The sequence below is a fragment of the Solea solea genome, chromosome 3 (assembly GCF_958295425.1).
Source record: "Solea solea chromosome 3, fSolSol10.1, whole genome shotgun sequence".
NCBI lineage: Eukaryota > Metazoa > Chordata > Actinopteri > Pleuronectiformes > Soleidae > Solea > Solea solea.
This window is the reverse complement of record NC_081136.1, coordinates 23,850,019-23,875,419: the sequence shown is the minus strand read 5'-3', so window position 1 is coordinate 23,875,419 and position 25,401 is coordinate 23,850,019. Positions and strand designations below refer to the sequence as shown.

General features: G+C 40.8%; 3 protein-coding genes across 3 annotated transcripts; all 3 read right to left on the bottom strand.

Annotated features, from left to right (window-relative positions):
- Nucleotides 1-640: 640 nt before the first annotated feature.
- LOC131456049 (extracellular calcium-sensing receptor-like) lies at nucleotides 641-5,425 on the bottom strand. Its single transcript, XM_058624025.1, has 9 exons — nucleotides 5,192-5,425; nucleotides 4,676-4,970; nucleotides 4,464-4,550; nucleotides 3,984-4,253; nucleotides 3,454-3,657; nucleotides 3,104-3,379; nucleotides 1,831-2,058; nucleotides 1,629-1,752; nucleotides 641-1,524 (listed from the first exon to the last, which is right to left on the bottom strand). The coding sequence occupies exons 1-9, from the start codon at nucleotides 5,422-5,424 to the stop codon at nucleotides 641-643; spliced, it is 2,601 nt and encodes an 866-aa protein (XP_058480008.1). The 5' UTR covers nucleotide 5,425.
- Nucleotides 5,426-8,080: 2,655 nt separating this feature from the next.
- Nucleotides 8,081-14,653, bottom strand: LOC131456047 (extracellular calcium-sensing receptor-like). The gene is made up of 9 exons (XM_058624009.1): nucleotides 14,420-14,653; nucleotides 13,904-14,198; nucleotides 13,692-13,778; nucleotides 13,212-13,481; nucleotides 12,682-12,885; nucleotides 12,331-12,606; nucleotides 9,272-9,499; nucleotides 9,069-9,192; nucleotides 8,081-8,964 (listed from the first exon to the last, which is right to left on the bottom strand). Exons 1-9 carry the CDS (start codon nucleotides 14,650-14,652, stop codon nucleotides 8,081-8,083), a joined length of 2,601 nt encoding a protein of 866 aa, XP_058479992.1. The 5' UTR covers nucleotide 14,653.
- Nucleotides 14,654-17,308: 2,655 nt separating this feature from the next.
- LOC131456041 (extracellular calcium-sensing receptor-like) lies at nucleotides 17,309-24,129 on the bottom strand. The gene is made up of 9 exons (XM_058623997.1): nucleotides 24,020-24,129; nucleotides 23,504-23,798; nucleotides 23,287-23,373; nucleotides 22,804-23,073; nucleotides 21,910-22,116; nucleotides 21,559-21,834; nucleotides 18,500-18,727; nucleotides 18,297-18,420; nucleotides 17,309-18,219 (listed from the first exon to the last, which is right to left on the bottom strand). Exons 1-9 carry the CDS (start codon nucleotides 24,127-24,129, stop codon nucleotides 17,309-17,311), a joined length of 2,508 nt encoding a protein of 835 aa, XP_058479980.1.
- Between the last annotated feature and the right edge of the window lie 1,272 nt (nucleotides 24,130-25,401).

Sequence of the window (25,401 nt, the reverse complement as noted above, 5' to 3'; positions counted from 1 at the left end):
CAGGAGAGTGGGGGTGGTGATCGTTAGGGCCATCGTTCTCAAAGGCCAAAGCGGAAAGCACCTGCTAAGTATGGGTAGTGGGTGGTTTACTGAAGGAAAGACTCTGAATACAGTGGACCATTCTTTTTTTTTTTTTTTAAATGAAGTTGGTTAAACAAGGTCCATGGTACTGTTTATATGGTTACAACCAGTTGTTATTCAGTGTTCATGCATTGTCGTAGTGTATACAGTGTTTACATGTATAATATATAAAAAATATAAGAATATTTTAAATTATATTTTTAAATAAAGAGTGAGCGAGGCGAAAGACTGAGAGAGCGAAAAGGAGAATTTTTCAAATTCACCAAAGTACGCCCCGTAACGGTGACATTTAATACAAAATAATAATGTTTTCAGATAACAGTAAACCAACTTCTACAGGTTTAAGTGTGAACTACATTTACACTTGAACAGAATGAGCACGGCTCTGTGAAACTAGAGTGAAATATAATTGTAACAAAGAAATTATCACATTTGTAGAGTAAATGTTCTGCACTTTAATTGAATGCTGGGAAATATGAAACAATCAAGTTTGATATGTGTATTAACACATTCTACCTTTATTTTTGGATGTAGAGATAATTGACTTATTAAGGGTCTTTTATGATCCAAAGCCACGACCCATGATGGCTTTCTTTGTGTTTCTCTCTGGTCTCAACAGGATTATATAACATTTGGGTCCAAAAAGCGCCACCAAGAGGCCAAAACTGGAGGCCAGGATGGCAAATACCTCCACTGCATCGGCATATTTGCCTGGTGAGCTGATGTAAGCAGGGACAAAGGCCACCCACACTGCACAGAAGATCAGCATGCTGAAAGTGATGAGTTTGGCCTCATTGAAACTATCTGGAAGATTCCTTGCTAGAAAAGCTAACAAACAACTGAGGACAGCCAGTAAACCAATATAACCAAGTAAAACTGCAAAACCAACTGTGGACCCAACTACACACTCATAAACTATCTTGTCACTGTGATACTGGGTGTTTTTATGAGGCACTGGTGAAGCAGAGACAAGCCAGACAGTGCAGATTGCTGCTTGAATAGAAGTCAGAACCAGGACTGTCCCTCTCTGCTGCACCGTACCAAACCACTTCAGACTGGACTCACCTCCTGGTTTGGAGGCCCTGAACACAGCCAGAACCACCATGGTTTTCACCAGGATACACGAGACACAAAGCACAAAGCTGATGCCAAATGCTGCATGTCTTAGTTGGCAAGTCCATAATCTGGGTCGTCCAATGAAGAGCAACGAACACAAGAAACACAATTTAAGCGACACCACGAGAAGAAAACTGAGTTCTGAATTGTTGGCACGAACTATAGGTGTGCTGTGATGATGGATGAAGATGCCCAGAACAAGAACGCAGATAAATGTGCCCAACAGTGAGGTGGTTGTCAAGCAGATACCCAGAGGCTCATGGTAGGAGAGGAACTCTGTTTTCTTAGGAACACAGTGGTCACGCTGGGGGCTGGACCAGAAATCTTCTGGACAACTGGTGCACTCCATGGAGTCTGAGAAAAGAGGAAAGCGTTGAGAAACATGTTTATACGACAACTCTGAACTGTGATGTTTAAAACTTTAAACTCACCAGTTGTATTGCTGATCTTTCCCTCAGAACAAGGGACACAGTCAAAACAACACTCAGGTTCCCCCTTCTTTCTGGCCATGCGGGTACCTGGAGGACAGCTCTCACTGCACACTGACCGAGGAGGCTGTGTGGAGAAAAATCAGTATCTGTTAGACTCTTCTGTAAGGACTTGCCCATAGAAAAGGGTCAGGAAATCAGTTACCTGTTTGGATTCAAAGTTCCAGAAGATTTTATCTTCATCCAGTGTGAGTTCTTTGTCTTTTAAGGCTGACCTCTTTACCTCACCCACAATCTGAACTTCAGTTCTTCCATCGGGGAGCCACACCAAGTTCATGATGTCATATATTGGTAAGGCATCACCATTCTCATCAAATGACACTTGATCACCAAATGTTGTGGTGAAGTCGACTTTTTCCATGTAATACATAAGCTTTGAAAATCAAAATTAAGAAGAAGAAAAACGATATAAAGAAGTCATTAACATTTCGAAGAACCATTTTCTTCTAAAGCAATATTATTGGAAAATTGTTCTCAGGTATTCCTCACAGGTGGGTGGTATAAATCAGCATCATTGGTTTTGCAAAAGCTAATTCCTCTGCTTCTTCTGCAGATATAAGATTGTTTTTGTACAATATTAGCATTTGTCATTTGGACTCTTGCAGGACTGATTTCTTCACCTAAGTGATATTCTTTTAACATTAGTTGTGTTTCCTTTGTATCCGTGAGCTTTGAGACAATTTGTGTGCACCATGGACCTTTGTGCAGAGGGTTACAAACAATTTTGAAAAACGTGTTACATATAAAATCAGAATATGTTGTAATGTTAAATAAACATGTTAGTAACTTACTATACAAACCAGAATTTACAGTGTTATGTGGGAGGAGTTTTGAGCAGATAGAGGAGTGACAGTAATGACTGGAAATATGATGGCTGCCCTTTGTGCCACTTAAATAGGAATCAGAATTTTGAAGTCATTAAATATTTTCTTTATGATTATCCTGGTAATGGAAATGTGCCAGTCAAATTATTATTGTGTGTTTTGTATGATAAAATTATACAACATTTCATTCCCAGCCAAGTGGTTTATCATTCTCCCAATTATATGTAACCTCAAAATGATTATGAATTGGTTTTTAGTTAAAACATTTACTTTGCAGCTGTAAGTATTGCTCAAATTATACTGTTCCCTTGACCTAATGTAACATTGTTCTATTACCCATCTGTAAATGAAATACACACTAATCTATAATAAAAAAAATAAAAAAAAGTATCATTAGCAATTAATAATACACACTTTGTTCAACTCTAAAAGAAACAAGGCAGTCAGAGATGGCAGACTTCACCCCATTCAGAAGAGTGCAGAAACACAAACAGATAGACAGACAGACAGACACACAGAGCCATTAAAAACAATACTTCACTCCCACTCCGCGGGGTGAAGTAATTAAGAGTTGAGTGTAAACTGATATCTCACCTGCCATGGCTCCAGTCTTTGTAAATGAGCACAGGTGTTGTTGCTGAAAGGTCCTCTCCCTGGCTCACACTGCAGCATGTCATCAAGAGCATATGCCAGAGCGTACACAGCCTTATACACATTATATTCTGACCTGAGGTTTGAAACATCAAATAATTCATTCTCCACATTCTCTATAACTTCCTGTCCAGTGCATAATTTTCCTCCAGCTTCCACCCAACCTGCTGGAGGTGGTGCAATTCTACACTGAAATCTGTGTTCCCAAAACTGATTAACCTGCAAAATAATTATTGTGTATATTAAAGCCAGTATATAATACTCACAATACCCAGTCTGAGGGAAACTCTCACCATGCTGTTTCCATCAGTGTTGGTGTGATGTAGGTCAGGACGTATTTGTAACAGGAAGTCCCTGAGTCCGGGTATCTCTCCTCGACGAATGGAGATGCCCAGTGTTCCACCCAGGTACGGCAAGTGGGGAGTCTGGATCACATCAAATGATGACCAGGCTTCACTGGCAATCCACTGCAGGCCTGTCACATTCTGTCTCACCACCTGTACATTGCATTATCATAAATATATTAATTCATACTTTCATACCAGTAAAGTCTGATCTAGTTTCCAGAGTTGATGTCATACACAAATCTGTGTTTGAGACTATTACAAACAAAGTTCAAGTAGCCATAGGGAGTAGTCTTACTCTTAGCTTTAACAAGGCGCAGGTGTAACTTTAATGAAATAGTTTTTTTCAAAGACTAAGGCCACATCTACACGGAAACAGAAACTACTCAAAACACTGTAGTACATACAACAGCACTTTAGTTGCTTTAGAGTGGACAGTCCCTGAAATTAATTTCCTACATATATTTTTCAGGACTGACCTCTTTCATGAGGTTAACCATGAGACCCTTATTTGAAAACACAATCACCACTCGAGCTGTAGATTTTCTCATTACGTCCACTATTCTCCTTAGTTCAGTAGAGTCGTCATCCCAGGGCAAAATCTCTGTGTAAGCCAGACAACCTCCACCAGCTGGACCCAGATCAGAGTGAAAGGATCGGGCAGCGTGGACTCCATAATCATCATCACTGATGAGCAGACCTGCCCAAGTCCAACCAAAGTGTTTTAGAATCTGAATCATAGCATTCACCTATGTGGACACAGAGATGAGGGATTAGTGCACAGGCTGAAATCATCTTTCACTAGAAATTCTGCTAAACAGGTTCATCGAAGACTCATGTTTAATCACTGTGTTTAAGTGTTGTATATCTGACACCACACAATTCTGTAAGTGAAACACATAACATGACTAAACAGGAGTGGCCCTTTAAGTATTTTTACTTTGCAGATTAAAATTCACCTGGAAATCATCACTTGGGATCGTCCTAAAGAAGGATGGAAACCTTTGTCTGTCACTCAGGCAGGAACATGTGGCAAAATAACTCACCTGCAAAAATGTATCAATAAAACAAACCCGAAAAAAAAATTGGCTATTTCAATTTCATAAATTAAGGATAATAATTTCATACATTTGCAACTAAATTACATGAGTTGAAAGACAAAATTACTCACCAGAGGCATTCTGTACAAACCTAAGACTGTGGATATGGCAACAGTACTTGAAGAAAAAGAATCACCCACAATCCCTACGACTGGAGGAGTTCCTGCACAGTTCTCCTCTAATGTAACTTGCGCTTCTTGACCACTGACTAATGTCAGTGCTCCACGAAATGCAATTCCTAGTTGAAGGCAGTTATCATACAGACTGTATCCCAGAGTCACATTAGGCAGCAAGTTGGAGTTTCTGTTGATCTCATCAATAGCAAAGGCCATGGTCTGAGCCTGTCTGAATCCTATAATATCCAAACTAACAACATAACAACACAGGTGTTTACTAATTAAAATAGATTATATATTAACTGTGCATATGTTACACAACTACATAGTAATAATGCAGCCAGTTAAATACCTCAACCATAATCAAATTATGTGAATGAAAACTAATAGCATTAATCTTTATAGTCAAAAGTGCAGACTACTAATATAACTGAATTTCATCAACTTTGTGTGGTTTTCTCACAGACTCACCTATAGCACTGAGGCTGTTGTGGTTCTGAGGTAAAAGACAGGTCAGGATCAGTTGAAATGAAGTGGAGTGTAAACAGTCCACCTACAATCACATCTCCAGTTTTGTGCATTCCATTTAAATAAAACGGTCCCTGTGAGTGACAAGAGGAGGAATAAAGAGAGAAGGACACATCAGAGAATAAGCAGAAATACAACATTTGGAAGATGAAGCTGGTGCCTAAAAATGCCCTCATGACTTTCCTCTGGTTCTTCTCCTTTACTGAGTGGTGTTCTTGATTTGTAGTTGACATGTTTAATCCTTTATCACCACCCAGCAGTGCAGAGGAGGTAGTGAAGCTCTAGGGGCAAGGTCCAAGATAAATCTCATGTGACAGTCCCCCCAGGAATTCAACTTTGACTAATTACTTTGGCTGTAGCTCAACCTTGTATTTCTTCCCTATCATTGCAAACTTTATGTAACTGTAACCAGTCATTGCAGTTTTCGCCAAGACAATTACCATAATAGAGGCTGTGTTAGCAATAATGATTAGATCCGTCTTTCTCAGATGGTGAGTTGGGACCAAAGAGTGGGTTGGGGAAGTGGAAAATACAGTTCACAACAGGACATTTTGCTTTGAACAGCTGTTCCTCTCATGGACTGTGAGCTGCAGGACACTCAGTGTCACAACCTGGCTCAAAGGCAAATGACGAATACAGAAGGTACACAGTGGATGATGTTTTAATAATGTTGAATTCATTTCACAACTCTGTATAAATTGAGTGTGTCAGTAACTACATCAGTTGTGAAAGTGTGAGTGTGTCATGGTGTCTTATATAGTGTTTATTAAGTGGAAAAATAGAAGACCAAACTGAAGCTTAACATGCTGCTGCTGCTGCTGCTGCTGCTGCCCAGGTACCGTCCAGGATAGAGAGAGCGTTTGTGATGGAGGGCTGCACATTTGCTTCAAATGCTCCACCATCATCACAGGATTAAATGACTACAGGCCTGTTGCCCTGACATATGTGGTCATGAAATCCTTTGAGAGACTGGTGTTGAGCCACCTGAAGGTCATAACTGACTGCCCTGCTGGACCCCCTGCACTTTGCCTACCGGGCAAACAGGTCGCCTGATGATGCAGTCAACATGAGACTACACTTTATCCTGCATCACCTCAACCAACCAGGGACGTATGCCAGGATCCTGTTCGTATACTTCAGCTTGGCCTTCAACACCATCATCCCAGACATCCTCCACCAGAAGCTCACCCAGATCGCTGTTCCTGCCCCACGTCAGTGGATCACCAGCTTCCTGACGGACAGGCAGCAGCAGGTGAGGCAAGGGAGCTTCACATCATCGTCAAAATCCATCAACACTGGCACCCCCCAGGGATGTGTTCTCTCCCTGCTGTTCTTCTCCCTCTACACAAATGACTGCATCTCAGGAGACTCGTCTGTTAAACTCCTGAAGTTTTTGGACGACACCACCGTCATGGGTCTGATCAAGAACCATGACAAGTCCGCATACAGGCAGGAGGTGGACCAGCTGGTTCACTGGTGTAGTCAGAACCATAGACATAATATACATAGACGCCTCATTACGTGCTTTCCTCTGTCCAGCGTAGAGGAGACCCATATTGGATGGGTCCTCCAAGCAGATCACATGGAATTACTTTTCACAAGTAAGATTGAACAATAATTTTCATTATTTGACTATTTGTAATATGTCCTCCTAACCTACGTTATTTGGCTATTAATGAAATTCTAACAGAAGGAACTGGTACTTTTTCCTCAATGGCAATGGGAAGTCACAATAAGAAGGGAGGGTTTTGTTGCTACCAAGTCATCCAAGCTCTGTAGTGAGCACTTCAAGGCAGATTATTTCGACAGTACGGGTCTGATTGTCAGGCTTAGTGATGGTGCGACCCCATCTGCCTTCAACTTCCCATCTCATCGCCAAAGAGTAGGTGTATTTTTGTCTACATGCTAACACAGATGTCTATGATTCATAGTGTTGTTTTTAAGTATTATGTTTCTTATATTTTAGCCTATAACAACAAGGAAGAAAGAGAACCTCATCCCAATGATGTGAGTATTTGTATTTGATATGTCCCATGATATGTCTCCGGGTTCTCCGGCTTCCTCCCACAGTCCAAAAACATGCTATGTGGGGATAGGTAAATTGGACACTCCAAATTGACCATAGGAGTGAGTGTGAGAGTGAATGGTTGTTTGTCTCTATCTGTGTGTGGCCCTGCGATGGGCTGGCGAACTGTCCAGGGTGTACCCTGCCTATCGCCCGATGTAGCTGAGACCCCCCGCGACCCTCTGGTGGAGGATAAGGCGGTAGATGATGACTGACTGACTGATGACTGTTGTTTATTTTCTCATCCCAAACTACACCGATAGAAGCATTTGTATCGTGAAGAAGTAGACAAGTTAAATAAAGGATTTAACCAGACCATTGAACTCTGGTTTGATCGATCAATTGAAGAGGACTACTTTTTTCAGACCTGGTAACAAGATTATTGGGTAGCCCTTACGCAAAATATCGGGAACAGTTTTGAAATAACACATTTTTCAGAAAATAAACCTTCCATGGGTTGTGTACAGGTTCTACAGGTCAAGTGTGACCTGCACTTACACTTGAACAGAATGAGCCTGGCTCTGTTCAACTAGAGTGAAATATATTTATATACAGGGCAGGGAAAGTAACTTACAGTTTAATTGGGGGTGGCATTAACTTGCATTATTAAAAGTAACAAAGAAATTACCACATTTGTACAGTAAATGTTCTGCACTTAAATTGAATTCTGGAAAACATGAGAAAATCAAGTTTGATATGTGTATTAACACATTCTACCTTTATTTTTGGATATAGAGATAATTTACTTATTAAGGGTCTTGCCATTTTTATGATTCAATGCCACGACCCATGATGGCTTTCTTTGTGTTTTTTTCTGGTCTCAACAGAATTATATAACATTTGGGTCCAAACAGTGCCACTAAGAGTCCAAAACTGGAGGCTAGTATGGCAAATACCTCCACTGCATCTGCATATTTGCCTGGTGAGCTGATGTAAGCAGGGACAAAGGCCACCCACACTGCACAGAAGATCAGCATGCTGAAAGTGATGAGTTTGGCCTCATTGAAACTGTCTGGAAGATTCCTTCCGAGAAAAGCTAACAAAAAACTGAGGACAGCCAGTAAACCAATATAACCAAGTAAAACTGCAAAGCCAACTGTGGACCCAACTACACACTCATAAACTATCTTGTCACTTTGATACTGGGTGTTTTTATGAGGCACTGGTGAAGCAGAGACAAGCCAGACAGTGCAGATTGCTGCTTGAACAGAAGTCAGAACCAGAACTGTCCCTCTCTGCTGCACAGCACCAAACCACTTCAGACTGGACTCACCTCCTGGTTTGGAGGCCTTGAACACAGCCAGAACCACCATGGTTTTCACCAGGATACATGAGACACAAAGCACAAAGCTGATGCCAAATGCTGCATGTCTTAGTTGACAAGTCCATAATCTGGGACGTCCAATGAAGAGCAATGAACACAAGAAACACAATTTGAGTGACAGCAAGAGCTGGAAACTGAGTTCTGAATTGTTGGCACGAACTATAGGTGTGCTGTGATGATGGATGAAGATGCTCAGAACAACAACACAGATAAATGTGCCCAACAGTGAGGAGGTTGTCAAGCAGATACCCAGAGGCTCATGGTAGGAGAGGAACTCTGTTTTCTTAGGAACACAGTGATCACGCTGGGGGCTGGACCAGAAATCTTCTGGACAACTGGTGCACTCCATGGAGTCTGAGAAAAGAGGAAAGTGATGAGAAACGTGTTTATACAACAACTCTGAACTGTGATGTTTAAAACTTTACACTCACCAGTCGTATTGCTGATCTTTCCCTCAGAACAAGGGACACAGTCAAAACAACACTCAGGTTCCCCCTTCTTTCTGGCCATGCGGGTACCTGGAGGACACCTCTCACTGCACACTGACCGAGGAGGCTGTGTGGAGAAAAATCAGTGTCTGTTAGTCTCATCTGTAAGGACTTGCCCATAGGCAAAGTGTCATGAAATCAGTTACCTGTTTGGATTCAAAGTTCCAGAAGATTTTCTCTTCCACCAGTGTTAGTTCTTCATCTTTGAAGGCTGACCTCTTAACCTCACCCACGATCTGAACTTCATTTCTTCCATCAGGGAGCCTCACCCAGTTCATGATGTCATATATTGGTAAGGCATCACCATTCTCGTCAAATGACACTTGATCACCAAATGTTGTGGTGAAGTTAACTTTGTCCATGTAATACACAAGCTTTGGAATCAAAATTAAGAAGAAAAATTATTAAAAAAAAAAAGTTGTTAACATTTCGAGGAAAGCATTTACTTCTAAAGCAATATTATTGAAGGATTGCTCTCAGGTATTCCTCACAAGTGGGTGGTATAAATCAGCATCATTAGTTTTGCGAAAGCTAACTCAACAAATAGAGCTAATAATTGATCATTTTTTAAATGTCCCTGCTTCTACTGCAGATACAAGATTGTATTTCTGATGTTTTTCTTATCACACACATTGGTTAAAACATTCATACTGCTGTGATATATAGTGTGTGTCACTGTTCTGCCCCATGCCTCACCTTCCAGTACTTTTCCACTCACCCCTCCTCTGCTCCGCCCTGCATGCCAGCCAAGCTCACCTCATCAGCCAATTCAGCTCACCTGTGTACCACTACCCTCACACTCATTAAGCACCAGTATAGACCCTTTCATTGTATACAAATATTCCAAGCCTAGCGAGAATGCACGCACAGTTTGGGGTCAGAAAACGTCACAACAGGTTAGCGAAGAGCATGTATGTCAACGGTCCTCCACCGAATAATTCTGAATTTGGTCTTTCATTGTCGATTAAGGACCGCAAACAATACCTAAATAAATTAGTACTAGTCGATGGCAATAGTCTGCCTGACCCAGCTTCCATAAAAGATTGGGTAGATGATATTAGTAAATGGCCAGATATTCACTCTTACCTTATAGATAAACCTAGCCCATACACACAAGAAAGTCTATGCGCATACAAGTCTTACATGGAATGTTTTTAGCACACCATGCTTATTTGTCAACGCACTAGCCGACCGGCAGCTAACTACAAGCTAGCTACGTCCAAGACCACAACATAACTTTAGGCGGCATAGGTTTCATATATACATATGTGCATTGACACACACATTTCTGTGAAATCCAGGCATTTCAGCATAATCTAACAGAAAGAGCTTATAAATGATAACTTACATGAAATGAAGTGAGCACTATGAACACGAGCCTCTTTGACTGTAGTAGCATCACCCCTGTCTTCTCTTTTTAATGCTTGGAGCCACAGACGATGTCTATTTTTTTGAAAGGGATGAGATCCTGTAGGGATTTTGAAGAACTTGACACCATTGCTGGTTCTATTTTCACAGCCAACTACACTTCAAGTAGGTGTCTTATGTGTTGGACTGTTGGACTTAGTTAATGGTACGAGTATGTGTTTTCTGACCCCAAACTGCGTGCGCATATTTCTGTGACGTAGCTCTCGAAAGGGTTTATAAGCTTCTACAGTTCATTCACTCGCCGCCAGATTGTTCTTTACTCTTCTGATGCCATACTTTCCAGTGTTTCTCCAGATTGAGCCCCTGTTGTCGACCGTTCCTGCTTCTGATTCTGCCTTCTCTGCCTACCTGCCCTCTGCCCGTTTTGGAATTGTTTGTTATCCTGTGTGGCCACTTTGGTTTTTGACTGCTGGCCTCCCTACTCGACTGCATCTTCTGCTTGCCTATTTTGGACTTTTCCTGGTTGGACTGTTTACCTTGGTTTTGGACTGTGCTCGACTCGACTCCCCCTCGCTGCTTTCCGCCAAACAGTACTGTTGCCTGGCAAGAGCCCGAACTAAAATCTAAGAACTGACCTTGCCTGTGTGTGCTGAATTTGGGTCCAAACACCACCCGTTACAGTATGAGCTGCACTTACATACTTAACCTAACACACTTGCTCGGTCCCTACTTGTTTTCTCAGGAATTTGCAGCATAAATGACCATTAATATACACACAGATATGAAATATGAAATATGAAAGCCAAGCCAATGTTATAGAACCCAAGTGAAAACATTATTTCAAAGTAAGCTCTCTTCTCCTGACATCAGCTGTTATGTCTGTCTACCATAATCTGTGGTGCAGTGAGTGAGGGGAAAAAAAAACACAAAAAGCATCATGTTCCTCAAGTTGAAAACCGTGTGCAATACAGTGCAGACACACATCTGACATGTCGGGTTGAGCAGCTGACCTGTGACAGGAGCACATTTGCTGTGTACAGCAAGGTGTACAACAGACCTACAATGCTAGGTTTAAATCTGGGATAATATGAAATTACATTTTGAGATTATCCTGACCAAAAGTGTTGTAATTAACAGTATGCGATAAATGCATAAATATGTTTTCAACGCTTTAAATGACTCCAAAACCCACTGAAATCACTTTTCACTTTTAGAATTGTAAACCAAAAGAGGCGGGGACTTCTGTTCATACTTGACCTTCAATCGTGTGAAGTTCTTTATGCAGATATTTTATTAAATCTTCTTTCAAGTTAAGGTTAGTTATGGTAATGTAAATTATATTGTTTTAACATACAACAAACAAATCAGATAGACAGAATTTTTACGTCACTTATATTAAATATTTTCTCTATGCTTATCCTGGTAATGGAAATTTGCCAGTCAAATTATACTTGTTATTTGTATGATAAAATTGTACAAAATTCCATCCCCATCCCGGAGATTTATCATTCTCCCAATTATATGTACCCTTAAAATGATTATGAATTTGTTTTTAGGTAAAACCTTTACTGTGCTGCTTTAAGTATTGTCACATAACCCAAATTATACTGTTTCCTCCGACCTAATATTACATTGCTCTATTACCCATCTGTAAATGAAATATATTCTCATCTATAATTCACTTCTATTCATTATTATTTATATTTCATTCTTATACAATGCACTCAATTATCTAGTCTGTATAAGTGTACAAAATAATGATTAAAATTACCATAATAAAATTAATAATACACAACTCTAAAAGAAATTAAGAGTTGAATGTAAACTGATATCTCACCTGCCATGGCTCCAGTCTTTGTAAATGAGCACAGGTGTTGTTGCTGAAAGGTCCTCTCCCTGGCTCACACTGCAGCATGTCATCAAGAGCATATGCCAGGGCGTACACAGCCTTATACACATTATACTCTGACATGAGGTTTGAAACATCCAAGAATTCAGTCTCCACATTCTCTATAACTTCCTGTCCAGTGCATAATTCTCCTCCAGCTTCCACCCAACCTGCTGGAGGGGGTGCAAATCTACACTGAAATGTGTGTTCCCAAAACTGATTCACCTGGAAAATAATTATTGTGTGTATTAAAGCCAGTATATAATACTCACAAATACCCAGTCTGAGGGAAACACTCACCATGCTGTTTCCATCGGTGTTGTTGTGATGTAGGTCAGGACGTATTTGTAACAGGAAGTCCCTGAGTCCGGGTATCTCTCCTCGACGAATGGAGATGCCCAGTGTTCCACCCAGGTACGGCAAGTGGGGAGTCTGGATCACATCAAATGATGACCAGGCTTCACTGGCAATCCACTGCAGGCCTGTCACATTCTGTCTCACCACCTGTACATTGCATTATCATAAATATATTAATTCATACTTTCATACCAGTAAAGTCTGATCTAGTTTCCAGAGTTGATGTCATACACAAATCTGTGTTTGAGACTATTACAAACAAAGTTCAAGTAGCCATAGGGAGTAGTCTTACTCTTAGCTTTAACAAGGCGCAGGTGTAACTTTAATGAAATAGTTTTTTTCAAAGACTAAGGCCACATCTACACGGAAACAGAAACTACTCAAAACACTGTAGTACATACAACAGCACTTTAGTTGCTTTAGAGTGGACAGTCCCTGAAATTAATTTCCTACATATATTTTTCAGGACTGACCTCTTTCATGAGGTTAACCATGAGACCCTTATTTGAAAACACAATCACCACTCGAGCTGTAGATTTTCTCATTACGTCCACTATTCTCCTTAGTTCAGTAGAGTCGTCATCCCAGGGCAAAATCTCTGTGTAAGCCAGACAACCTCCACCAGCTGGACCCAGATCAGAGTGAAAGGATCGGGCAGCGTGGACTCCATAATCATCATCACTGATGAGCAGACCTGCCCAAGTCCAACCAAAGTGTTTTAGAATCTGAATCATAGCATTCACCTATGTGGACACAGAGATGAGGGATTAGTGCACAGGCTGAAATCATCTTTCACTAGAAATTCTGCTAAACAGGTTCATCGAAGACTCATGTTTAATCACTGTGTTTAAGTGTTGTATATCTGACACCACACAATTCTGTAAGTGAAACACATAACATGACTAAACAGGAGTGGCCCTTTAAGTATTTTTACTTTGCAGATTAAAATTCACCTGGAAATCATCACTTGGGATCGTCCTAAAGAAGGATGGAAACCTTTGTCTGTCACTCAGGCAGGAACATGTGGCAAAATAACTCACCTGCAAAAATGTATCAATAAAACAAACCCGAAAAAAAAATTGGCTATTTCAATTTCATAAATTAAGGATAATAATTTCATACATTTGCAACTAAATTACATGAGTTGAAAGACAAAATTACTCACCAGAGGCATTCTGTACAAACCTAAGACTGTGGATATGGCAACAGTACTTGAAGAAAAAGAATCACCCACAATCCCTACGACTGGAGGAGTTCCTGCACAGTTCTCCTCTAATGTAACTTGCGCTTCTTGACCACTGACTAATGTCAGTGCTCCACGAAATGCAATTCCTAGTTGAAGGCAGTTATCATACAGACTGTATCCCAGAGTCACATTAGGCAGCAAGTTGGAGTTTCTGTTGATCTCATCAATAGCAAAGGCCATGGTCTGAGCCTGTCTGAATCCTATAATATCCAAACTAACAACATAACAACACAGGTGTTTACTAATTAAAATAGATTATATATTAACTGTGCATATGTTACACAACTACATAGTAATAATGCAGCCAGTTAAATACCTCAACCATAATCAAATTATGTGAATGAAAACTAATAGCATTAATCTTTATAGTCAAAAGTGCAGACTACTAATATAACTGAATTTCATCAACTTTGTGTGGTTTTCTCACAGACTCACCTATAGCACTGAGGCTGTTGTGGTTCTGAGGTAAAAGACAGGTCAGGATCAGTTGAAATGAAGTGGAGTGTAAACAGTCCACCTACAATCACATCTCCAGTTTTGTGCATTCCATTTAAATAAAACGGTCCCTGTGAGTGACAAGAGGAGGAATAAAGAGAGAAGGACACATCAGAGAATAAGCAGAAATACAACATTTGGAAGATGAAGCTGGTGCCTAAAAATGCCCTCATGACTTTCCTCTGGTTCTTCTCCTTTACTGAGTGGTGTTCTTGATTTGTAGTTGACATGTTTAATCCTTTATCACCACCCAGCAGTGCAGAGGAGGTAGTGAAGCTCTAGGGGCAAGGTCCAAGATAAATCTCATGTGACAGTCCCCCCAGGAATTCAACTTTGACTAATTACTTTGGCTGTAGCTCAACCTTGTATTTCTTCCCTATCATTGCAAACTTTATGTAACTGTAACCAGTCATTGCAGTTTTCGCCAAGACAATTACCATAATAGAGGCTGTGTTAGCAATAATGATTAGATCCGTCTTTCTCAGATGGTGAGTTGGGACCAAAGAGTGGGTTGGGGAAGTGGAAAATACAGTTCACAACAGGACATTTTGCTTTGAACAGCTGTTCCTCTCATGGACTGTGAGCTGCAGGACACTCAGTGTCACAACCTGGCTCAAAGGCAAATGACGAATACAGAAGGTACACAGTGGATGATGTTTTAATAATGTTGAATTCATTTCACAACTCTGTATAAATTGAGTGTGTCAGTAACTACATCAGTTGTGAAAGTGTGAGTGTGTCATGGTGTCTTATATAGTGTTTATTAAGTGGAAAAATAGAAGACCAAACTGAAGCTTAACATGCTGCTGCTGCTGCTGCTGCTGCTGCCCAGGTACCGTCCAGGATAGAGAGAGCGTTTGTGATGGAGGGCTGCACATTTGCTTCAAATGCTCCACCATCATCACAGGATTAAATGACTACAGGCCTGTTGCCCTGACATATGTGGTCATGAAATCCTTTGAGAGACTGGTGTTGAGCCACCTGAAGGTCATAACTGACTGCCCTGCTGGACCCCCTGCACTTTGCCTACCGGGCAAACAGGTCGCCTGATGATGCAGTCAACATGAGACTACACTTTATCCTGCATCACCTCAACCAACCAGGGACGTATGCCAGGATCCTGTTCGTATACTTCAGCTTGGCCTTCAACACCATCATCCCAGACATCCTCCACCAGAAGCTCACCCAGATCGCTGTTCCTGCCCCACGTCAGTGGATCACCAGCTTCCTGACGGACAGGCAGCAGCAGGTGAGGCAAGGGAGCTTCACATCATCGTCAAAATCCATCAACACTGGCACCCCCCAGGGATGTGTTCTCTCCCTGCTGTTCTTCTCCCTCTACACAAATGACTGCATCTCAGGAGACTCGTCTGTTAAACTCCTGAAGTTTTTGGACGACACCACCGTCATGGGTCTGATCAAGAACCATGACAAGTCCGCATACAGGCAGGAGGTGGACCAGCTGGTTCACTGGTGTAGTCAGAACCATAGACATAATATACATAGACGCCTCATTACGTGCTTTCCTCTGTCCAGCGTAGAGGAGACCCATATTGGATGGGTCCTCCAAGCAGATCACATGGAATTACTTTTCACAAGTAAGATTGAACAATAATTTTCATTATTTGACTATTTGTAATATGTCCTCCTAACCTACGTTATTTGGCTATTAATGAAATTCTAACAGAAGGAACTGGTACTTTTTCCTCAATGGCAATGGGAAGTCACAATAAGAAGGGAGGGTTTTGTTGCTACCAAGTCATCCAAGCTCTGTAGTGAGCACTTCAAGGCAGATTATTTCGACAGTACGGGTCTGATTGTCAGGCTTAGTGATGGTGCGACCCCATCTGCCTTCAACTTCCCATCTCATCGCCAAAGAGTAGGTGTATTTTTGTCTACATGCTAACACAGATGTCTATGATTCATAGTGTTGTTTTTAAGTATTATGTTTCTTATATTTTAGCCTATAACAACAAGGAAGAAAGAGAACCTCATCCCAATGATGTGAGTATTTGTATTTGATATGTCCCATGATATGTCTCCGGGTTCTCCGGCTTCCTCCCACAGTCCAAAAACATGCTATGTGGGGATAGGTAAATTGGACACTCCAAATTGACCATAGGAGTGAGTGTGAGAGTGAATGGTTGTTTGTCTCTATCTGTGTGTGGCCCTGCGATGGGCTGGCGAACTGTCCAGGGTGTACCCTGCCTATCGCCCGATGTAGCTGAGACCCCCCGCGACCCTCTGGTGGAGGATAAGGCGGTAGATGATGACTGACTGACTGATGACTGTTGTTTATTTTCTCATCCCAAACTACACCGATAGAAGCATTTGTATCGTGAAGAAGTAGACAAGTTAAATAAAGGATTTAACCAGACCATTGAACTCTGGTTTGATCGATCAATTGAAGAGGACTACTTTTTTCAGACCTGGTAACAAGATTATTGGGTAGCCCTTACGCAAAATATCGGGAACAGTTTTGAAATAACACATTTTTCAGAAAATAAACCTTCCATGGGTTGTGTACAGGTTCTACAGGTCAAGTGTGACCTGCACTTACACTTGAACAGAATGAGCCTGGCTCTGTTCAACTAGAGTGAAATATATTTATATACAGGGCAGGGAAAGTAACTTACAGTTTAATTGGGGGTGGCATTAACTTGCATTATTAAAAGTAACAAAGAAATTACCACATTTGTACAGTAAATGTTCTGCACTTAAATTGAATTCTGGAAAACATGAGAAAATCAAGTTTGATATGTGTATTAACACATTCTACCTTTATTTTTGGATATAGAGATAATTTACTTATTAAGGGTCTTGCCATTTTTATGATTCAATGCCACGACCCATGATGGCTTTCTTTGTGTTTTTTTCTGGTCTCAACAGAATTATATAACATTTGGGTCCAAACAGTGCCACTAAGAGTCCAAAACTGGAGGCTAGTATGGCAAATACCTCCACTGCATCTGCATATTTGCCTGGTGAGCTGATGTAAGCAGGGACAAAGGCCACCCACACTGCACAGAAGATCAGCATGCTGAAAGTGATGAGTTTGGCCTCATTGAAACTGTCTGGAAGATTCCTTCCGAGAAAAGCTAACAAAAAACTGAGGACAGCCAGTAAACCAATATAACCAAGTAAAACTGCAAAGCCAACTGTGGACCCAACTACACACTCATAAACTATCTTGTCACTTTGATACTGGGTGTTTTTATGAGGCACTGGTGAAGCAGAGACAAGCCAGACAGTGCAGATTGCTGCTTGAACAGAAGTCAGAACCAGAACTGTCCCTCTCTGCTGCACAGCACCAAACCACTTCAGACTGGACTCACCTCCTGGTTTGGAGGCCTTGAACACAGCCAGAACCACCATGGTTTTCACCAGGATACATGAGACACAAAGCACAAAGCTGATGCCAAATGCTGCATGTCTTAGTTGACAAGTCCATAATCTGGGACGTCCAATGAAGAGCAATGAACACAAGAAACACAATTTGAGTGACAGCAAGAGCTGGAAACTGAGTTCTGAATTGTTGGCACGAACTATAGGTGTGCTGTGATGATGGATGAAGATGCTCAGAACAACAACACAGATAAATGTGCCCAACAGTGAGGAGGTTGTCAAGCAGATACCCAGAGGCTCATGGTAGGAGAGGAACTCTGTTTTCTTAGGAACACAGTGATCACGCTGGGGGCTGGACCAGAAATCTTCTGGACAACTGGTGCACTCCATGGAGTCTGAGAAAAGAGGAAAGTGATGAGAAACGTGTTTATACAACAACTCTGAACTGTGATGTTTAAAACTTTACACTCACCAGTCGTATTGCTGATCTTTCCCTCAGAACAAGGGACACAGTCAAAACAACACTCAGGTTCCCCCTTCTTTCTGGCCATGCGGGTACCTGGAGGACACCTCTCACTGCACACTGACCGAGGAGGCTGTGTGGAGAAAAATCAGTGTCTGTTAGTCTCATCTGTAAGGACTTGCCCATAGGCAAAGTGTCATGAAATCAGTTACCTGTTTGGATTCAAAGTTCCAGAAGATTTTCTCTTCCACCAGTGTTAGTTCTTCATCTTTGAAGGCTGACCTCTTAACCTCACCCACGATCTGAACTTCATTTCTTCCATCAGGGAGCCTCACCCAGTTCATGATGTCATATATTGGTAAGGCATCACCATTCTCGTCAAATGACACTTGATCACCAAATGTTGTGGTGAAGTTAACTTTGTCCATGTAATACACAAGCTTTGGAATCAAAATTAAGAAGAAAAATTATTAAAAAAAAAAAGTTGTTAACATTTCGAGGAAAGCATTTACTTCTAAAGCAATATTATTGAAGGATTGCTCTCAGGTATTCCTCACAAGTGGGTGGTATAAATCAGCATCATTAGTTTTGCGAAAGCTAACTCAACAAATAGAGCTAATAATTGATCATTTTTTAAATGTCCCTGCTTCTACTGCAGATACAAGATTGTATTTCTGATGTTTTTCTTATCACACACATTGGTTAAAACATTCATACTGCTGTGATATATAGTGTGTGTCACTGTTCTGCCCCATGCCTCACCTTCCAGTACTTTTCCACTCACCCCTCCTCTGCTCCGCCCTGCATGCCAGCCAAGCTCACCTCATCAGCCAATTCAGCTCACCTGTGTACCACTACCCTCACACTCATTAAGCACCAGTATAGACCCTTTCATTGTATACAAATATTCCAAGCCTAGCGAGAATGCACGCACAGTTTGGGGTCAGAAAACGTCACAACAGGTTAGCGAAGAGCATGTATGTCAACGGTCCTCCACCGAATAATTCTGAATTTGGTCTTTCATTGTCGATTAAGGACCGCAAACAATACCTAAATAAATTAGTACTAGTCGATGGCAATAGTCTGCCTGACCCAGCTTCCATAAAAGATTGGGTAGATGATATTAGTAAATGGCCAGATATTCACTCTTACCTTATAGATAAACCTAGCCCATACACACAAGAAAGTCTATGCGCATACAAGTCTTACATGGAATGTTTTTAGCACACCATGCTTATTTGTCAACGCACTAGCCGACCGGCAGCTAACTACAAGCTAGCTACGTCCAAGACCACAACATAACTTTAGGCGGCATAGGTTTCATATATACATATGTGCATTGACACACACATTTCTGTGAAATCCAGGCATTTCAGCATAATCTAACAGAAAGAGCTTATAAATGATAACTTACATGAAATGAAGTGAGCACTATGAACACGAGCCTCTTTGACTGTAGTAGCATCACCCCTGTCTTCTCTTTTTAATGCTTGGAGCCACAGACGATGTCTATTTTTTTGAAAGGGATGAGATCCTGTAGGGATTTTGAAGAACTTGACACCATTGCTGGTTCTATTTTCACAGCCAACTACACTTCAAGTAGGTGTCTTATGTGTTGGACTGTTGGACTTAGTTAATGGTACGAGTATGTGTTTTCTGACCCCAAACTGCGTGCGCATATTTCTGTGACGTAGCTCTCGAAAGGGTTTATAAGCTTCTACAGTTCATTCACTCGCCGCCAGATTGTTCTTTACTCTTCTGATGCCATACTTTCCAGTGTTTCTCCAGATTGAGCCCCTGTTGTCGACCGTTCCTGCTTCTGATTCTGCCTTCTCTGCCTACCTGCCCTCTGCCCGTTTTGGAATTGTTTGTTATCCTGTGTGGCCACTTTGGTTTTTGACTGCTGGCCTCCCTACTCGACTGCATCTTCTGCTTGCCTATTTTGGACTTTTCCTGGTTGGACTGTTTACCTTGGTTTTGGACTGTGCTCGACTCGACTCCCCCTCGCTGCTTTCCGCCAAACAGTACTGTTGCCTGGCAAGAGCCCGAACTAAAATCTAAGAACTGACCTTGCCTGTGTGTGCTGAATTTGGGTCCAAACACCACCCGTTACAGTATGAGCTGCACTTACATACTTAACCTAACACACTTGCTCGGTCCCTACTTGTTTTCTCAGGAATTTGCAGCATAAATGACCATTAATATACACACAGATATGAAATATGAAATATGAAAGCCAAGCCAATGTTATAGAACCCAAGTGAAAACATTATTTCAAAGTAAGCTCTCTTCTCCTGACATCAGCTGTTATGTCTGTCTACCATAATCTGTGGTGCAGTGAGTGAGGGGAAAAAAAAACACAAAAAGCATCATGTTCCTCAAGTTGAAAACCGTGTGCAATACAGTGCAGACACACATCTGACATGTCGGGTTGAGCAGCTGACCTGTGACAGGAGCACATTTGCTGTGTACAGCAAGGTGTACAACAGACCTACAATGCTAGGTTTAAATCTGGGATAATATGAAATTACATTTTGAGATTATCCTGACCAAAAGTGTTGTAATTAACAGTATGCGATAAATGCATAAATATGTTTTCAACGCTTTAAATGACTCCAAAACCCACTGAAATCACTTTTCACTTTTAGAATTGTAAACCAAAAGAGGCGGGGACTTCTGTTCATACTTGACCTTCAATCGTGTGAAGTTCTTTATGCAGATATTTTATTAAATCTTCTTTCAAGTTAAGGTTAGTTATGGTAATGTAAATTATATTGTTTTAACATACAACAAACAAATCAGATAGACAGAATTTTTACGTCACTTATATTAAATATTTTCTCTATGCTTATCCTGGTAATGGAAATTTGCCAGTCAAATTATACTTGTTATTTGTATGATAAAATTGTACAAAATTCCATCCCCATCCCGGAGATTTATCATTCTCCCAATTATATGTACCCTTAAAATGATTATGAATTTGTTTTTAGGTAAAACCTTTACTGTGCTGCTTTAAGTATTGTCACATAACCCAAATTATACTGTTTCCTCCGACCTAATATTACATTGCTCTATTACCCATCTGTAAATGAAATATATTCTCATCTATAATTCACTTCTATTCATTATTATTTATATTTCATTCTTATACAATGCACTCAATTATCTAGTCTGTATAAGTGTACAAAATAATGATTAAAATTACCATAATAAAATTAATAATACACAACTCTAAAAGAAATTAAGAGTTGAATGTAAACTGATATCTCACCTGCCATGGCTCCAGTCTTTGTAAATGAGCACAGGTGTTGTTGCTGAAAGGTCCTCTCCCTGGCTCACACTGCAGCATGTCATCAAGAGCATATGCCAGGGCGTACACAGCCTTATACACATTATACTCTGACATGAGGTTTGAAACATCCAAGAATTCAGTCTCCACATTCTCTATAACTTCCTGTCCAGTGCATAATTCTCCTCCAGCTTCCACCCAACCTGCTGGAGGGGGTGCAAATCTACACTGAAATGTGTGTTCCCAAAACTGATTCACCTGGAAAATAATTATTGTGTGTATTAAAGCCAGTATATAATACTCACAAATACCCAGTCTGAGGGAAACACTCACCATGCTGTTTCCATCGGTGTTGTTGTGATGTAGGTCAGGACGTATTTGTAACAGGAAGTCCCTGAGTCCTGGTATTTCTCCTCGACGGATGGAGATGCCCAGTGTTCCACCCAGGTACGGCATGAGGTGAGGAGTCTGGAGCACATCAACTGATGACCAGGCTTCACTGGCAATCCACTGCAGGCCTGTCACCTTCTGCCTCACCACCTATGTATATTAATTTATATTTTCATACCAGTAAAGTGTAATCTAGTTCCCAGAGTTGATGTCATATGCAAATCTGTGTTTGAGACTATTATAAGCAAAACTCAAGTTCTCATAGGACAAGGTACAGGTGTAACTTTAATGAACTCCTTTTTTAAGAGACTAAGGCCACATGATCTACATGGAAACAGAAAACAATATTTTTCTTTGCTGTTTTCAAAAATATCCCAGTAAAGATGGAGCCCCCTGAAACAAAACGCTGTAGTGCATATGACAGCACTGTAGGTGCACTGTAACAAGATGAAGAACTCACAAAAAACAGAGAAATAGATAGGAAAAAATGTCTTTACATTTACGTTTTGTGCCTTTTCCATGTGCTTATTTAGCAACTTTACAGTTCCCTGGCGACTTTTTTAAATTTTGAAAAACAGTGACTAGTGACAAATCTAGTGACTTTCTGTCATAAACCTAAATACTGTATGAGAATGCACGAGTGAGATCCATCTAACTATATTTGTGTGTCTGACTCTGCGAGTCGGAGAGTCGGACAGTCTTTCACGTCCCATAAAACGCCATCCCCGTGTTGACAGAACGCCTCTCTGGAAAGAATGGTACGCATATTCACCTAAACCCATTTCTCCGTGGACGGCCCCAAAAAGGTATTTGCTGCATATATTTTTCAGGACTGACCTCTTTCATGAGGTTAATCATGTGACCCTTGTATGCAAACACAATCACCACTCGAGCTGTAGATTTCCTCATCACATCCACTATTCTCCTTAGTTCAGCAGGGTCGTCACCCCAGGGCAAAATCTCTGTGTAAGCCAGACAACCTCCACCAGATGGACCCAGATCAGAGTGAAAGGATCGGGCAACGTGGACTCCATAATCATCATCACTGATGAGCAGACCTGCCCAAGTCCAACCGAAGTGTTTTAGAATCTGAATCATAGCATTCACCTATGTGGACACAGAGCAGAGGGATTAGTGCACAGGCTGGAATCATCTTTCACTCGAAATCCAGCTAAGCAGGTTCATCAAAGACTCATTTTTAATCACTGTCTTTGAGTGTTGTGTTATGTCTGACAGCACACAATTCTGTATATGATACACATAACATGACTAAACAGGAGCAGCCCTTTATGCATTTTCACTTTGCAGATTATTATTCACCTGGAAATCATCACTTGGGATCGTTCTAAAGAAAGATGGAAACCTTTGTCTGTCACTCAGGCAGGAACATGTGGCAAAATAACTCACCTGCAGTGTATCAATAAAACAAAAGATTTTTGGCTGATTTTTTTGTTCACATTTTTAAGTTTAATTACTCATAACAATTTCATAAATTTGCAATTAAATTAAAAATGAGTTGAAAGACAAAAAGACTTACCAGAGGCACTCTGTACAAACCTAAGACTGTGGATATGGCAACAGTACTTGAAGAAGAAGAATCACCCACAATCCCTAGGACTGGAGGAGTTCCTACACAGTTATCATCTAATGTAACTTGCTCTTCTTGACCACTGACTAATGTCAGTGCTCCACGAAATCCAATACCTAGTTGGATGCAGTTATCATATAGACTGTATCCCAGAGTCACATTAGGCAGCAGGTTGGAGTTTCTGTTGATCTCATCAATAGCAAAGGCCATGGTCTGAGCCTGTCTGAATCCTATAATATCAAAACTAACAACATAACAACTCAAATGTTTACTGATTAAAATAGATTATATAGTAACTGTGTTTATGTTACACAACTACATAGTAATAGTGCAGTCAGTTAAATACATCAACCATAATCATATTATGTGAATGACAACTAATAGCAATAATCTTTATAGTCAAAAGTGCAGACTACTAATATAACTGAATTTCATCAACTTTGTGCTGTTTTCTCACAGACTCACCTATAGCACTGAGGCTGTTGTGGTTCTGAGCTAAAAGACAGGTCAGGATCAGTTGAAATAAAGTGGACTGTAAACAGTCCACCTACAATCACATCTCCAGTTTTGTGCATCCCATTTAAATAAAACGGTCCCTGTGGGTGACAAGAGGAGGAATATAGAGAGGAATACACAGCAGAGGAGCAGAAATACAACAATAGGAAGATGAGGCTGGTGTCTAAAAATGCCCTCATGACTTTAATCTGATTCTTCTCCTTTTCTGAGTGTGGTCTTCTTGATTTGTCGTAGGCTAGATGTTATTTAATCCTTTATCACCACCCTTCAGTGCAGAGGAGGAAGTGAAGGTCCAAAATAAATCTCACGTGACAGTCCCCCCAGGAATTCATGATTGGCAAACCCAACAATAACGCAAATTCGACTAATCACTTTGGCTGTTGCGCAACCTTGTATTACTTCCCTATCACTGCAAACTCTTTGTTACTGTAACCAGTCATTGCAGTTTCCTCCAAGACAATTACCGTAACAGTGTCATCATTAATGCTTAGATCAGTCTTTCTCAGATGGTGAGTTGGTTGCAAAGAGTGGGTTGGGGAAGTGGAAAATACAACGATTTAGGGGCCATAGATTTTCACCTGGAAAGCTTCAAAGGTGGAAACTTTTGTCTGTCACTCAGGAACATTGGGCAAAATAACTCACCTGCAAAAACCAACACACCATGTATCCTAAAAAGAACTGATTGTTTTTTTTTTCTTTTCTTTTTTCAAATTTGAAAACAATACATGTCATCTGACAGTCACTCCAACAACAATTCAAGTAACACAAAGTAGGATTTGCTATTTTCTTTCTTGTTTGTCACCTGTCGCAAAATAGGTTGTTATAACATGTGCATTTGTTGATAAGTCAACCATCCTTGTGAACTCTGTAGCAGAACTTCTAATGTATAATTATTTTTTGTAGTATGGACATGAAACTAAATGTTCCATAGTGCCAATACAGGCAATGCAGACGTGCTCAGTCTTGACTGGGCTGTCATTTACATGGTTCTCCGTTGATGTAGCATTATTGATAACATTATTGATAACTGCCAGATCATGAAACTTTCCATACATCCACTACAAGAGACTGCCTGCAAAATAATGAGCTATTATATACGTCCACCAACAGAGTGACTACCAAATAATGAGCTGTTGTCTATATCACCAACAGACTGACCATCATCCACCAACAACCTGTGTGGACCATACGTGCCAACTGTGCATGCTCCATGTCTCAAAACTCGTTTGAATATGGGATTGAGTTGGTGGCGCCCTCTTGTTTTGATTGAAGAAGATGGTAACCATAGGCACTTTATGGACCATACAATGTATTTCTCAATCACTTTATTG